The following is a 12,500-nucleotide window of genomic DNA, read 5'->3' on the forward strand; positions in this document are numbered from 1 at the left end:
ATATATTTAATGTTCTATTGATGCTGGATATGTATAACCAGGTCTGACTATAGTCGGACATTTTAGAGAGGTGATCTTGCAAGAATATGTGCTGGCAGCCTGGCACACAACAACATTGCTTCTTCGGTCGCTATTCTCTCTCATGAAGATTTGTTTGCCGACGGGGAGAAAGCCCCACGTGATAGCCACCCGTCAATCTCTCTGTCTCTGCTCAACATGTTGTAGTAACTGAATTTTATTTTGAAATTCAGTTGATTTTGCCATTTCCGACGGATATTGTGCGTTTTTCTTTCATGGCTTGACAGAAGAAGCCTGCCTGCACGCGCCTTGTCGGCTTCAAAATAGAACTCACGCCTATTCGATAAAATCGGCAAGGCATAGGCAAGGCGTGGGTACACGCAGGGTTCACGCTCAGGCGGCCGGTGTACACAGCCTCGTTGACTAAAACGGACGCCTATTAAAAAGCGTGGGTAAAGGCAAGGCAAGGCAAGGCAAGGCATCGTCGGTGTGAACCCAGCCTAAGTGTTGATGTAAGGATTCATTGTGTGTGCATACATTCACATTTATAAACGCATGTGAAGGATATATTGCAAGTGAATGTGTATGTGTGTGTGTGTGTGTGTGTGTGTGTGTGTGTGTGTGTGTGTGTGTGTGTGTGTGTGTGTGTGTGTGTGTGTGTGTGTGTGTGTCGTCCTTACATCGGCATGGGGGGGATTAGATAATGACAGAATTTTTATTTTTGGGTGAACTCATAACATGTACACACAATCAGTGTTGGGCAAGTTACTTTTAATTAGTAACTTAGTTACAGTTACTAGTTACTGCTCTGAAAAGTAACTCAGTTACTTTAAGTTACTCGTTACTGTCCAGGTAACTTAGTTACTAGGAAAGTAACTTTTGAGTTACTTTTTTTTTAACTCTCAATTCTCTTATTAATGCACACACATTATTTTGGGGTTGCTGTAGCACAGTGTGGGACAAGACAACATTGAGGCATATTTATTATTGCCTTCAAAAAGTAGCCAGTACACTTTTGGCACTGTATAATTAACAACTGTATCAGTAGTCTATAATATCCTGGCTGAACAACATAAACACTGTGGTTACCGTTTGTAAAAGTGGAGTGACAGTGAGCAGCAGAGCCCAGCACTGCCTGCAGATAGGGACAGAGCAGAGCCCCAAAGCAGCCGCTCGTCGCGGCTGCCTTTAATAGCAGTTCATCTCCAAAAGGCAGCAGACTTGCAGGCATTTTTTCCCCATTTCATGACCAAACAACGTGAAACACACCGTGAACACCCTCCAACGCGAGGGGAATCTGTAAGCGAGAGACGAGTGCTGTGCTTGCCTGGGTGCAGCAGGACACTGGTGACAGACAGCCTGAGAGAAGCGAGGAGGAGAGGGCTCCATGCTGCTGACTCGCCAAGCGGTGTGAAGTGAACACCGTTACCGTACACAACACAGCTCGCGCAAAATGACCCGTTTCACTATCAGAATTTGGTCCAGTAACATTAGAAAGTATAGAAGTGCCGCACGATTAGCCTACTTCCTCATCAGACCGCCGTCAGACTCGCATTTTCCTCTCTACCCTCGCTGCTGTAGGTCCCGCACAGAATCGTGGAGTAACGAGTAACGAGCCTGTTTAAACCGCAATAATTGTAAGTACGTTACGTTACTGATGAAGTAATTCGTTACAGTACTCGTTACCGCAAAAAGTAACTTAGTTACTGTAACGCGTTACTTAATAACGTGTTAGTCCCAACACTGACACAATACAATAAAACTGTAACTTTCATATAATATCCCTCATTTGCATCAGTTTCACATTGCTAGAGCTTATGTGTGTGAGTATGCGTGTGCGTGTGTGTGTGTGTGTGTGTGTGTGTGTGTGTGTGTGTGTGTGCGCGTGCATGCATGCGTGTGTGTGTGTGTGTGTGTGTGTGTGTGTGTGTGTGTGTGTGGATGACTATATGAAATTTGTTTTATTTGTTTTCAAATTCTGTTTCATTTTTTCCATTTAAATATGAATTTAGGATCGATATTTTTTTGTTTTGTTTTTGATGGCTTTGCTCTCTGGGACAGCCTCTTCGACATGTTTCTCAAAGTGACAAACAAGTTGTGAAGTGACGTAAGGGTCCCCTCTCAAAAACTCCCAATCAAAAACAGAATAATTTCTCTAGGCCTATTTTGCCATTATGAAATCATTTGGGTTACGGCAATAATTATGTCATTAGGCCGACTTTTATCAATTTCAGACAAATTGTGGAAAATTCTGCAATATTCCATGTTGTACAGTTGATGCAATTTTTATTAGCAAATTCCATGCTTCCGTCCGTTTTTTTTTCTGCATTGTGGAAATCCTATATGGTCCTATGTGTGGACGAGTGCTGACCTTGAAGGACTGGACGAAGGTCCAGAGCAGGATACGGATGGTCTCTCCCTGGCGGAGCAGCTTGATGAGGCGCGCGGCTCGGAACAGCCTCAGGAAGCTCAGGTTTATGAAGTTGTTCTACAGCAGAGGAACAGGCGTCAGTCACTGTCCAGCCAACACACTCCACAAGACTACCTCTCTACCAAACACAAAAACCAAAACCAACTGCGAGGGGGGAGCAGGACAGGAGAAAGACAGGAGGTGGGTTTCCATCCACCTGTTTTCCACCGCATTTTCAAGTTGCGCCTGAGCGGAAACACTGCAAAATAAAATAAAAAAACTCAAATATCGCGAAAGGTTTCACGTTTGGGGGAGGTGGAAAAGTTGCCGTATCGATAAAAGGTAAATGCGAGTAAGTGCAGCGGAAGCAGATAAAGCGAATCTTCCGTTGTCCGGTTAACCGAACCCTCAAGTAACCAAATTCCATTCAAAAACCATGCGTATCATGTTGCCTTGCTGACTGAGTAGAAGTCAAGCCGAGACACGTCAGCCACCTCGACCGTCAAACATGACGAAAGCTCGTTGTGAATCAGTAGGATGCACTCTACATGTCGGCATGCATGAAATACACTTAATAAGCTGCACATATTTAGGCACAAGTTGAAGGTTTAAACCGCCTGCGTTTTAACTGAAGACCGCGGGATTAACGCGTGATTTACCTCTAGAATTGAGATTTTTATTCACTTAACAGTAACTGCTCAGTGGATTACTGTATGTGCCGAATTGAAGAGTGGCGCCTGGTAATCCAATTTCATGTTGCAGCTTTGTGGATAACCAAGAACTGTAAATGAATTGAACTTTTTCATGGAGCTCGGTGTCGCTGCCTGCAAAGCACATATCAACTCCTAATATTCGCACAACAGCAGTGGATCGAAACATACATCATTTTGCATTTTGCAAAATGCCGATGTTCTGAAAATTCTGCTAAAATCTGCAATATATCTGGATGGAAACCCAAAGCGAAAGAGGGAGAGAGAGAGGAGGGGGGGGGGGGGCGAGCCAAACCCAACAAAACATAACATAACCAACTGTAAACGTAACAGCACTGACTAGACACAAAGATAAATGAGAGAAAGACAGAGGAAACGACAACGAAACGACAGAATAAGAGAAAGAAAGAAAGAACGAGAGGAGGAATAAAGAGAGAGGAGGAAAATCATGTAAATCATAACTCAAAGAATCTAAAAGGTCATCATCCAATCAGGTACAGCAGAAGGCTTTTTTTAAGAGAACCAAATGCACTGATATCTGGGGGACAAGCAGGCCACAGAAGATGGAGCACAGTGCAATGCGCCTGTCAACCATGCACGCGCACACACACGCACGCACACACACACGCACGCACACGCGCACACACACGCACACACGCACACACACACACGCACACACGCACGGCCAAAGGGGAATGGCTTAGGGTAGTCTGTGGCACTCTATTTGACAGTTCCAAGTTTTGGGGGAGGCTTTCTTTTCAAAACTAGCCTAGTCCAACCCCGCATCTCAAAAAACAGAAGGTAAAGCATTATCTTCTTTCTTTCTTTCTTTCTTTCTTTCTTTTTGTAATTTTTCGCTTTTTTCTCTCTCCCCAATTGTACTGGGCCAATTCCCCCTGCTGTCCCGGTTGTTGCTCCACCCCCTCTGCCCATCTGGGGAGAGCTGTAGACTAGCACATGCTTCCTCCGATACGTGTCGCCAGCTGCTTCTTTTCAACTGGGGTTAGGAGGGTCACACTATTCGCCCCAGTTCCCCTCTCCCCCTAACAGGCGCCCCGACCGACCAGAGGAGGCACTAGTGCCAAGACTCATACCCCACTGCATTCCCACCCGCAGACAGGAACGTCTGACTGAGCCACAACTACAGTACCGCTACTGGGAATTGAACCTGGTTGTCTCCGCAGTGGTAGTTGAGTACTTTTACCTCTACAGTCACATTTGCTCATTTTCAAGTCACAACCATTCCTGAATCAATGAAGCAAAGAGTTGCTCCACTCATGCTAAAGCATGTAAACACGCTAATAGCAGGCTAAAGGCCTCTTCATGTCAAAGCATGTAAACACGCTAATAGCAGGCTAAAGGCCTCTTCATGTCAAAGCATGTAAACAGACTAATAGCAGGCTAAAGGCTAATAGCAGGCTAAAGGCCTCTTCATGTCAAAGCATGTAAACACGCTAATAGCAGGCTAAAGGCTAATAGCAGGCTAAAGGCCTCTTCATGTCAAAGCATGTAAACACGCTAATAGCAGGCTAAAGGCCTCTTCATGTCAAAGCATGTAAACACGCTAATAGCAGGCTAAAGGCCTCTTCATGTCAAAGCATGTAAACACGCTAATAGCAGGCTAAAGGCCTCTTCATGTCAAAGCATGTAAACACGCTAATAGCAGGCTAAAGGCCTCTTCATGTCAAAGCATGTAAACACGCTAATAGCAGGCTAAAGGCCTCTTCATGTCAAAGCATGTAAACAGACTAATAGCAGGCTAAAGGCCTCTTCATGTCAAAGCATGTAAACAGACTAATAGCAGGCTAAAGGCGTCTTCATGTCAAAGCATGTAAACACGCTAATAGCAGGCTAAAGACTAATAGCAGGCTAAAGGCCTCTTCATGTCAAAGCATGTAAACACGCTAATAGCAGGCTAAAGGCCTCTTCATGTCAAAGCATGTAAACACGCTAATAGCAGGCTAAAGGCCTCTTCATGTCAAAGCATGTAAACACGCTAATAGCAGGCTAAAGACTAATAGCAGGCTAAAGGCCTCTTCATGTCAAAGCATGTAAACACGCTAATAGCAGGCTAAAGGCCTCTTCATGTCAAAGCATGTAAACACGCTAATAGCAGGCTAAAGGCCTCTTCATGTCAAAGCATGTAAACACGCTAATAGCAGGCTAAAGGCCTCTTCATGTCAAAGCATGTAAACAGGCTAATAGCAGGCTAAAGGCCTCTTCATGTCAAAGCATGTAAACATGCTAATAGCAGGCTAAAGGCCTCTTCATGTCAAAGCATGTAAACACGCTAATAGCAGGCTAAAGGCCTCTTCATGTCAAAGCATGTAAACACGCTAATATCAGGCTAAAGGCCTCTTCATGTCAAAGCATGTAAACACGCTAATAGCAGGCTAAAGGCCTCTTCATGTCAAAGCATGTAAACAGACTAATAGCAGGCTAAAGGCCTCTTCATGTCAAAGCATGTAAACAGACTAATAGCAGGCTAAAGGCCTCTTCATGTCAAAGCATGTAAACATGCTAATAGCAGGCTAAAGGCCTCTTCATGTCAAAGCATGTAAACAGACTAATAGCAGGCTAAAGGCCTCTTCATGTCAAAGCATGTAAACAGACTAATAGCAGGCTAAAGGCCTCTTCATGTCAAAGCATGTAAACACGCTAATAGCAGGCTAAAGGCCTCTTCATGTCAAAGCATGTAAACAGACTAATAGCAGGCTAAAGGCCTCTTCATGTCAAAGCATGTAAACAGACTAATAGCAGGCTAAAGGCCTCTTCATGTCAAAGCATGTAAACAGACTAATAGCAGGCTAAAGGCGTCTTCATGTCCAAGCATGTAAATTGTAAACACGCTAATAGCAGGCTAAAGGCCTCTTCATGTCAAAGCATGTAAACACGCTAATAGCAGGCTAAAGGCCTCTTCATGTCAAAGCATCTAAACAGACTAATAGCAGGCTAAAGGCCTCTTCATGTCAAAGCATGTAAACAGACTAATAGCAGGCTAAAGGCCTCTTCATGTCAAAGCATGTAAACAGACTAATAGCAGGCTAAAGGCGTCTTCATGTCCAAGCATGTAAATTGTAAACACGCTAATAGCAGGCTAAAGGCCTCTTCATGTCAAAGCATGTAAACATGCTAATAGCAGGCTAAAGGCCTCTTCATGTCAAAGCATGTAAACAGGCTAATAGCAGGCTAAAGGCCTCTTCATGTCAAAGCATGTAAACAGGCTAATAGCAGGCTAAAGGCCTCTTCATGTCAAAGCATGTAAACACGCTAATAGCAGGCTAAAGGCCTCTTCATGTCAAAGCATGTAAACACGCTAATAGCAGGCTAAAGGCCTCTTCATGTCAAAGCATGTAAACAGACTAATAGCAGGCTAAAGGCCTCTTCATGTCAAAGCATGTAAACACGCTAATAGCAGGCTAAAGGCCTCTTCATGTCAAAGCATGTAAACAGACTAATAGCAGGCTAAAGGCCTCTTCATGTCAAAGCATGTAAACATGCTAATAGCAGGCTAAAGGCCTCTTCATGTCAAAGCATGTAAACATGCTAATAGCAGGCTAAAGGCCTATTCATGTCAAAGCATGTAAACATGCTAATAGCAGGCTAAAGGCCTCTTCATGTCAAAGCATGTAAACAGACTAATAGCAGGCTAAAGGCCGCTTCATGTCAAAGCATGTAAACACGCTAATAGCAGGCTAAAGGCGTCTTCATGTCCAAGCATGTAAATTGTAAACACGCTAATAGCAGGCTAAAGGCCTCTTCATGTCAAAGCATGTAAACAGGCTAATAGCAGGCTAAAGGCCTCTTCATGTCAAAGCATGTAAACAGGCTAATAGCAGGCTAAAGGCGTCTTCATTGGAACCCTGCAAGTCCCAAGAACAGCTCAATCCAAATGGAGACAAGTAAATACTGTATGAGTGAAAATGAAAACGAGCGATATTTAGGGGTGGACTCCAGGCTAGTAGTAAGCAGCATACAGTACAGTACTGTATGTCCTGGTTGTTTGCAGTGCTAGTGCCACAGATCAGCCAATAGCCGAGGTCCCCGGTGAAGCCCGACCTTCCGTGGTTGACAGGCAAGGCAGAGGAGAGGGCGATGGGGGGGGGGGGGGGGGGTGGGTGGTGAGGGAGGGACTAGCATGCAGCCTTGGTGCAGGCAGTAACGTGGCTTGGCATGGCATGGCATGGCATGCCAGCATCCTTTTGGAGGAGACTAACAGCCTGCATGCAGACCAGCAGGGGGCAGGAGCAAGCATCAAATCATCTGACTCAAACATTCACTCATCTGGCTGCACTAAGAGTGTGGCCATGTGTTTGATATGTGAAGGCAAGGTGAGACCAGTCACCAGCCAAGTGTTGTGTAAGTGGTGTCATGGTGACTGACATGTTAATACTTCTACAATCCTGTTGCCAAAAATTTCAATTTAATTATGAATGTATATATGAACAGTTCATTTGCCAAAACAGGTAAACACCATTCTTAAAATGAATAATCAACACCCGTTTGATACACCCTGGAGTGCACGTACAAAACATTATTGAGGTGATTTATGTGAAAATTATCAGATGAAAATGTTTTTAGTTATGATTGAAAATGAAAATGTACACAAAATAATGTTGGCAGGTACAGTAACCAGACATCATTTGCTAATAGGTATTCCTATTCTATTTTAACAACACCGCTGGCTGGGCAATTAGTGAAAGGATTCTGAATCAGGTACTGTGGCACAGAGGGCAAAACAGTTCCCTGTACAGTGTGTAGCTCTAGTGCACATCTACGTTTGCATGTGTTTTACAGGAGCGTGATTGTGTGTGCAGTGTGTATGTTGTATGCAAGGATGTGTATATATTATGGCTTTGGAAAAAATTCTTACAGTGGCGACAAATAAACCACTCAAAGGTGGAAAGTCATCATCAGCATGCACTGGGATCACAGGGTGTCAGGGGTTAAGTGTGGTCAAAGAGGGGGTGGGGGTGGGTAAGGAACCAGGTGGGGGCGGGTGGGGAGTACGCATGACCAATGAGGATGCAGCAGGAAGCGTTGAGAGATAAATTACAAACCAACCAGATTCTACATATGCCAAGATGTAGAAAGATGAATGAGGAGGGAGATTTTTTTTGGTTATAATTTGCGGTACAGTGTGAGTGGGTGAGAGACGTTTTTTTTTTTAAAGGAGGGCGTGAGGTTTGTTGTTGGGGGAGGGGCATGGGGCGAAACGCACATCATCATCATCATCATCATCACAGCACCAACACCACCACACATCATGGATGGAGAACACGATGAAGGATTTCATAGTGCATTTTGATTGGATGGATTATATCAGAGGAGAAGTAAGGGGGGGAGGGGCATAGGGCGCCAAACAAAGTAGAGAGGTTTAAAGGAAGCATGTAAAGAGATAGAAGAGGAAGACGGAATCATTATGGGCGTCGTCAAAAGGCTGTGAAACACAAGTTCAAGTCAACAACAGTTAGCCAATGATCCAACAAAGGTTCAGCCCTTCCCTGATGCTCTACAGTATCAAGTCATCGGATACCGAGGTTTTAGTCCTTGTGGGAATCCAGGAATCATTTAATTTCACTATATTGTTTACATTCATTTGAAGTTAGCACAGCAAAGACAACGACGTTGCAATATCTGCTCAGAGGTTAGCTTCCCACTTACAGCATAGACATCTGTACATAATCATATCAAATTATACTCTGGCCTATGTTGATCTATTTGGCCTATTTAGGCCAAATAGCAATAGCAATAGCAATAGCAATAGCAATTTAGGCCTATTTATTAGGCCATTTACCATTTACCATCTATTTGGGGGTACTAGATATGAAAATCTGTTCAATTCATTCAGTAATATTATAAGCAAAAGTGAATAGTCTGATAAGCTAGATTTTCTTCCAAATTAATTGTGAAACAGGCTTGACTTAAGTTGACTTTTGAAGCGTTTTCTTGAAGATCAGGATTGAAAAAAAAACATTTTTTGAAGATTATCTTGCTGAACACGAAGTTCGCTGTTTCATAAACTTTTGTTAACCACATACCTTATTTCAGACATTTCACCAAAATCCCCATACAAAAATCCCATTGACTTTGCATTCAATTGCTGTTGCCCAATACTGGGGACACACAGCAGGGCTGCCTGGACATCCAACATGGCTGCTAGAGGTGCATGCGTTACATCACCCGGAAGCCTCTGTTGTTTTGGAGTCAGTAGCAAAGGTAGCAAAGGTCACATTTAGGGCCAATGTTGTCAGCTTGAATAGCTCATAGGTCATGGTGCTGTTAGTGCTTGTTGACTGTTACAGGCCTCAATAACAAAAACAACGAGGACAGAGAGGCATTTTGCTATACATTCATAACTGGATCCTGAACTACAAATCCATATTTCTACGTATGTTGGACACTTCCATTACTACTGTATTTGGACAACAGAGAAGGGCTGAAACGTTAAACATCGATAACCTACTATATAAAACACACTGATAGACATACAGTACTGATAACATCGACTATATAAAACACACAGATAGACCTACTGATAACATCGACTATATAAAACACACAGATAGACCTACTGATAACAGTTAACAGGCATAGACACACAACAGGACATGAATTTCATATGACGGGTTTCACTCCAAAATCAGATTGAGAGATTTGAACATTGCAATGTGAAATGACTGAAAACTGATGACAGTAATGTAAATCTCACTCCTGAATATTACACAGAATTAATATTATTCTCTCAAGCCCTTTAAAGAGTAGCCTACCGTACCGTTACAGAGAATGCCTTCATCTGTTTTGTTTAATACTCAGAATGGATTATGGAATGAAACCCATTATAAACACACGCATGCATGCACGCACGCACGCACACACACACACACAGACACACACACACACAGAGCGCACGGCCCATCCGTATACTTGCAGCTCACAGCTAACTGGTTAGCCTTGAAATTGCTAGTCTCTATGGCTGTCGGCATTATTAATCAGTTTGTACCATTTACACTATGTTGGCAGCAAGATATGTAAAAGCCAAAAGATTTAACGCTGTTACAAGAATGTAAAACTATAAACCAGATGGAAAATGTATAGTTTATGCCCCAACCCTCAGCCCAGCTCACGGGGTGTGTCTATAAGGCAACATGGTTACTGGTTTCAGTTGCCGTGTGTGTCTATAAGGCAACATGGTTACTGGTTTCAGTTGCTGTGTCTCTATAAGGCAACATGGTTACTGGTTTCAGTTGCCGTGTGTGTCTATAAGGCAACATGGTTACTGGTTTCAGTTGCCGGGTGTGTCTATAAGGCAACATGGTTACTGGTTTCAGTTGCATGTGTGTCTATAAGGCAACATGGTTACTGGTTTCAGTTGCCGTGTGTCTATAAGGCAACATGGTTACTGGTTTCAGTTGCCGTGTGTCTATAAGGCAACATGGTTACTGGTTTCAGTTGCCGTGTGTCTCTATAAGGCAACATGGTTACTGGTTTCAGTTGCCGTGTGTGTCTATAAGGCAACATGGTTACTGGTTTCAGTTGCCGTGTGTGTCTATAAGGCAACATGGTTACTGGTTTCAGTTGCCGTGTGTGTCTATAAGGCAACATGGTTACTGGTTTCAGTTGCCGTGTGTGTCTATAAGGCAACATTGTTACTTGTTTCAGTTGCATGTGTCTCTATAAGGCAACATGGTTACTGGTTTCAGTTGCCGTGTGTGTCTATAAGGCAACATGGTTACTGGTTTCAGTTGCATGTGTGTCTATAAGGCAACATTGTTACTGGTTTCAGTTGCATGTGTGTCTATAAAGCAACATGGTTACTGGTTTCAGTTGCCGTGTGTCTATAAGGCAACATGGTTACTGGTTTCAGTTGCATGTGTGTCTATAAGGCAACATGGTTACCGGTTTCAGTTGCATGTGTCTCTATAAGGCAACATGGTTACTGGTTTCAGTTGCCGTGTGTCTCTATAAGGCAACATGGTTACTGGTTTCAGTTGCATGTGTGTCTATAAGGCAACATGGTTACTGGTTTCAGTTGCCGTGTGTCTCTATAAGGCAACATGGTTACTGGTTTCAGTTGCCGTGTGTCTCTATAAGGCAACATGGTTACTGGTTTCAGTTGCCGTGTGTGTCTATAAGGCAACATGGTTACTGGTTTCAGTTGCCGTGTGTGTCTATAAGGCAACATGGTTACTGGTTTCAGTTGCCGTGTGTCTCTATAAGGCAATATGGTTACTGGTTTCAGTTGCATGTGTGTCTATAAGGCAACATGGTTACTGGTTTCAGTTGCCGTGTGTCTATAAGGCAACATGGTTACTGATTTCAGTTGCCGTGTGTCTATAAGGCAACATGGTTACTGGTTTCAGTTGCCGTGTGTCTCTATAAGGCAACATGGTTACTGGTTTCAGTTGACGTGTGTGTCTATAAGGCAACATGGTTACTGGTTTCAGTTGCCGTGTGTGTCTATAAGGCAACATGGTTACTGGTTTCAGTTGCCGTGTGTGTCTATAAGGCAACATGGTTACTGGTTTCAGTTGCCGTGTGTGTCTATAAGGCAACATTGTTACTTGTTTCAGTTGCATGTGTCTCTATAAGGCAACATGGTTACTGGTTTCAGTTGCCGTGTGTGTCTATAAGGCAACATGGTTACTGGTTTCAGTTGCATGTGTGTCTATAAGGCAACATTGTTACTGGTTTCAGTTGCATGTGTGTCTATAAGGCAACATGGTTACTGGTTTCAGTTGCCGTGTGTCTATAAGGCAACATGGTTACTGGTTTCAGTTGCATGTGTGTCTATAAGGCAACATGGTTACCGGTTTCAGTTGCATGTGTCTCTATAAGGCAACATGGTTACTGGTTTCAGTTGCCGTGTGTCTCTATAAGGCAACATGGTTACTGGTTTCAGTTGCATGTGTGTCTATAAGGCAACATGGTTACTGGTTTCAGTTGCCGTGTGTCTCTATAAGGCAACATGGTTACTGGTTTCAGTTGCCGTGTGTCTCTATAAGGCAACATGGTTACTGGTTTCAGTTGCCGTGTGTGTCTATAAGGCAACATGGTTACTGGTTTCAGTTGCCGTGTGTGTCTATAAGGCAACATGGTTACTGGTTTCAGTTGCCGTGTGTCTCTATAAGGCAACATGGTTACTGGTTTCAGTTGCCGTGTGTGTCTATAAGGCAACATGGTTACTGGTTTCAGTTGCCGTGTGTCTATAAGGCAACATGGTTACTGGTTTCAGTTGCATGTGTGTCTCTATAAGGCAACATGGTTACTGGTTTCAGTTGCCGTGTGTCTATAAGGCAACATGGTTACTGGTTTCAGTTGCATGTGTGTCTATAAGGCAATATTGTTACTGGTTTCAGTTG

At 43.4% G+C, this 12,500-nt stretch overlaps 1 protein-coding gene across 1 annotated transcript in view; it reads right to left on the bottom strand.

Moving 5' to 3' along the window:
• cacna1ab (calcium channel, voltage-dependent, P/Q type, alpha 1A subunit, b) overlaps window positions 1-12,500 on the bottom strand; it is a gene marked incomplete at both ends in the record, with an annotated part of 374,254 nt that overhangs the window by 62,748 nt on the left and 299,006 nt on the right. Inside the window, 1 exon segment of the mRNA XM_083635466.1 lies at window positions 2,390-2,506. Coding sequence (XP_083491592.1) covers window positions 2,390-2,506 — 117 coding nt within the window.

The sequence above is a fragment of the Poromitra crassiceps genome (assembly GCF_964638095.1).
Source record: "Poromitra crassiceps genome assembly, chromosome: 4".
Taxonomy (NCBI): Eukaryota; Metazoa; Chordata; class Actinopteri; order Beryciformes; family Melamphaidae; genus Poromitra; species Poromitra crassiceps.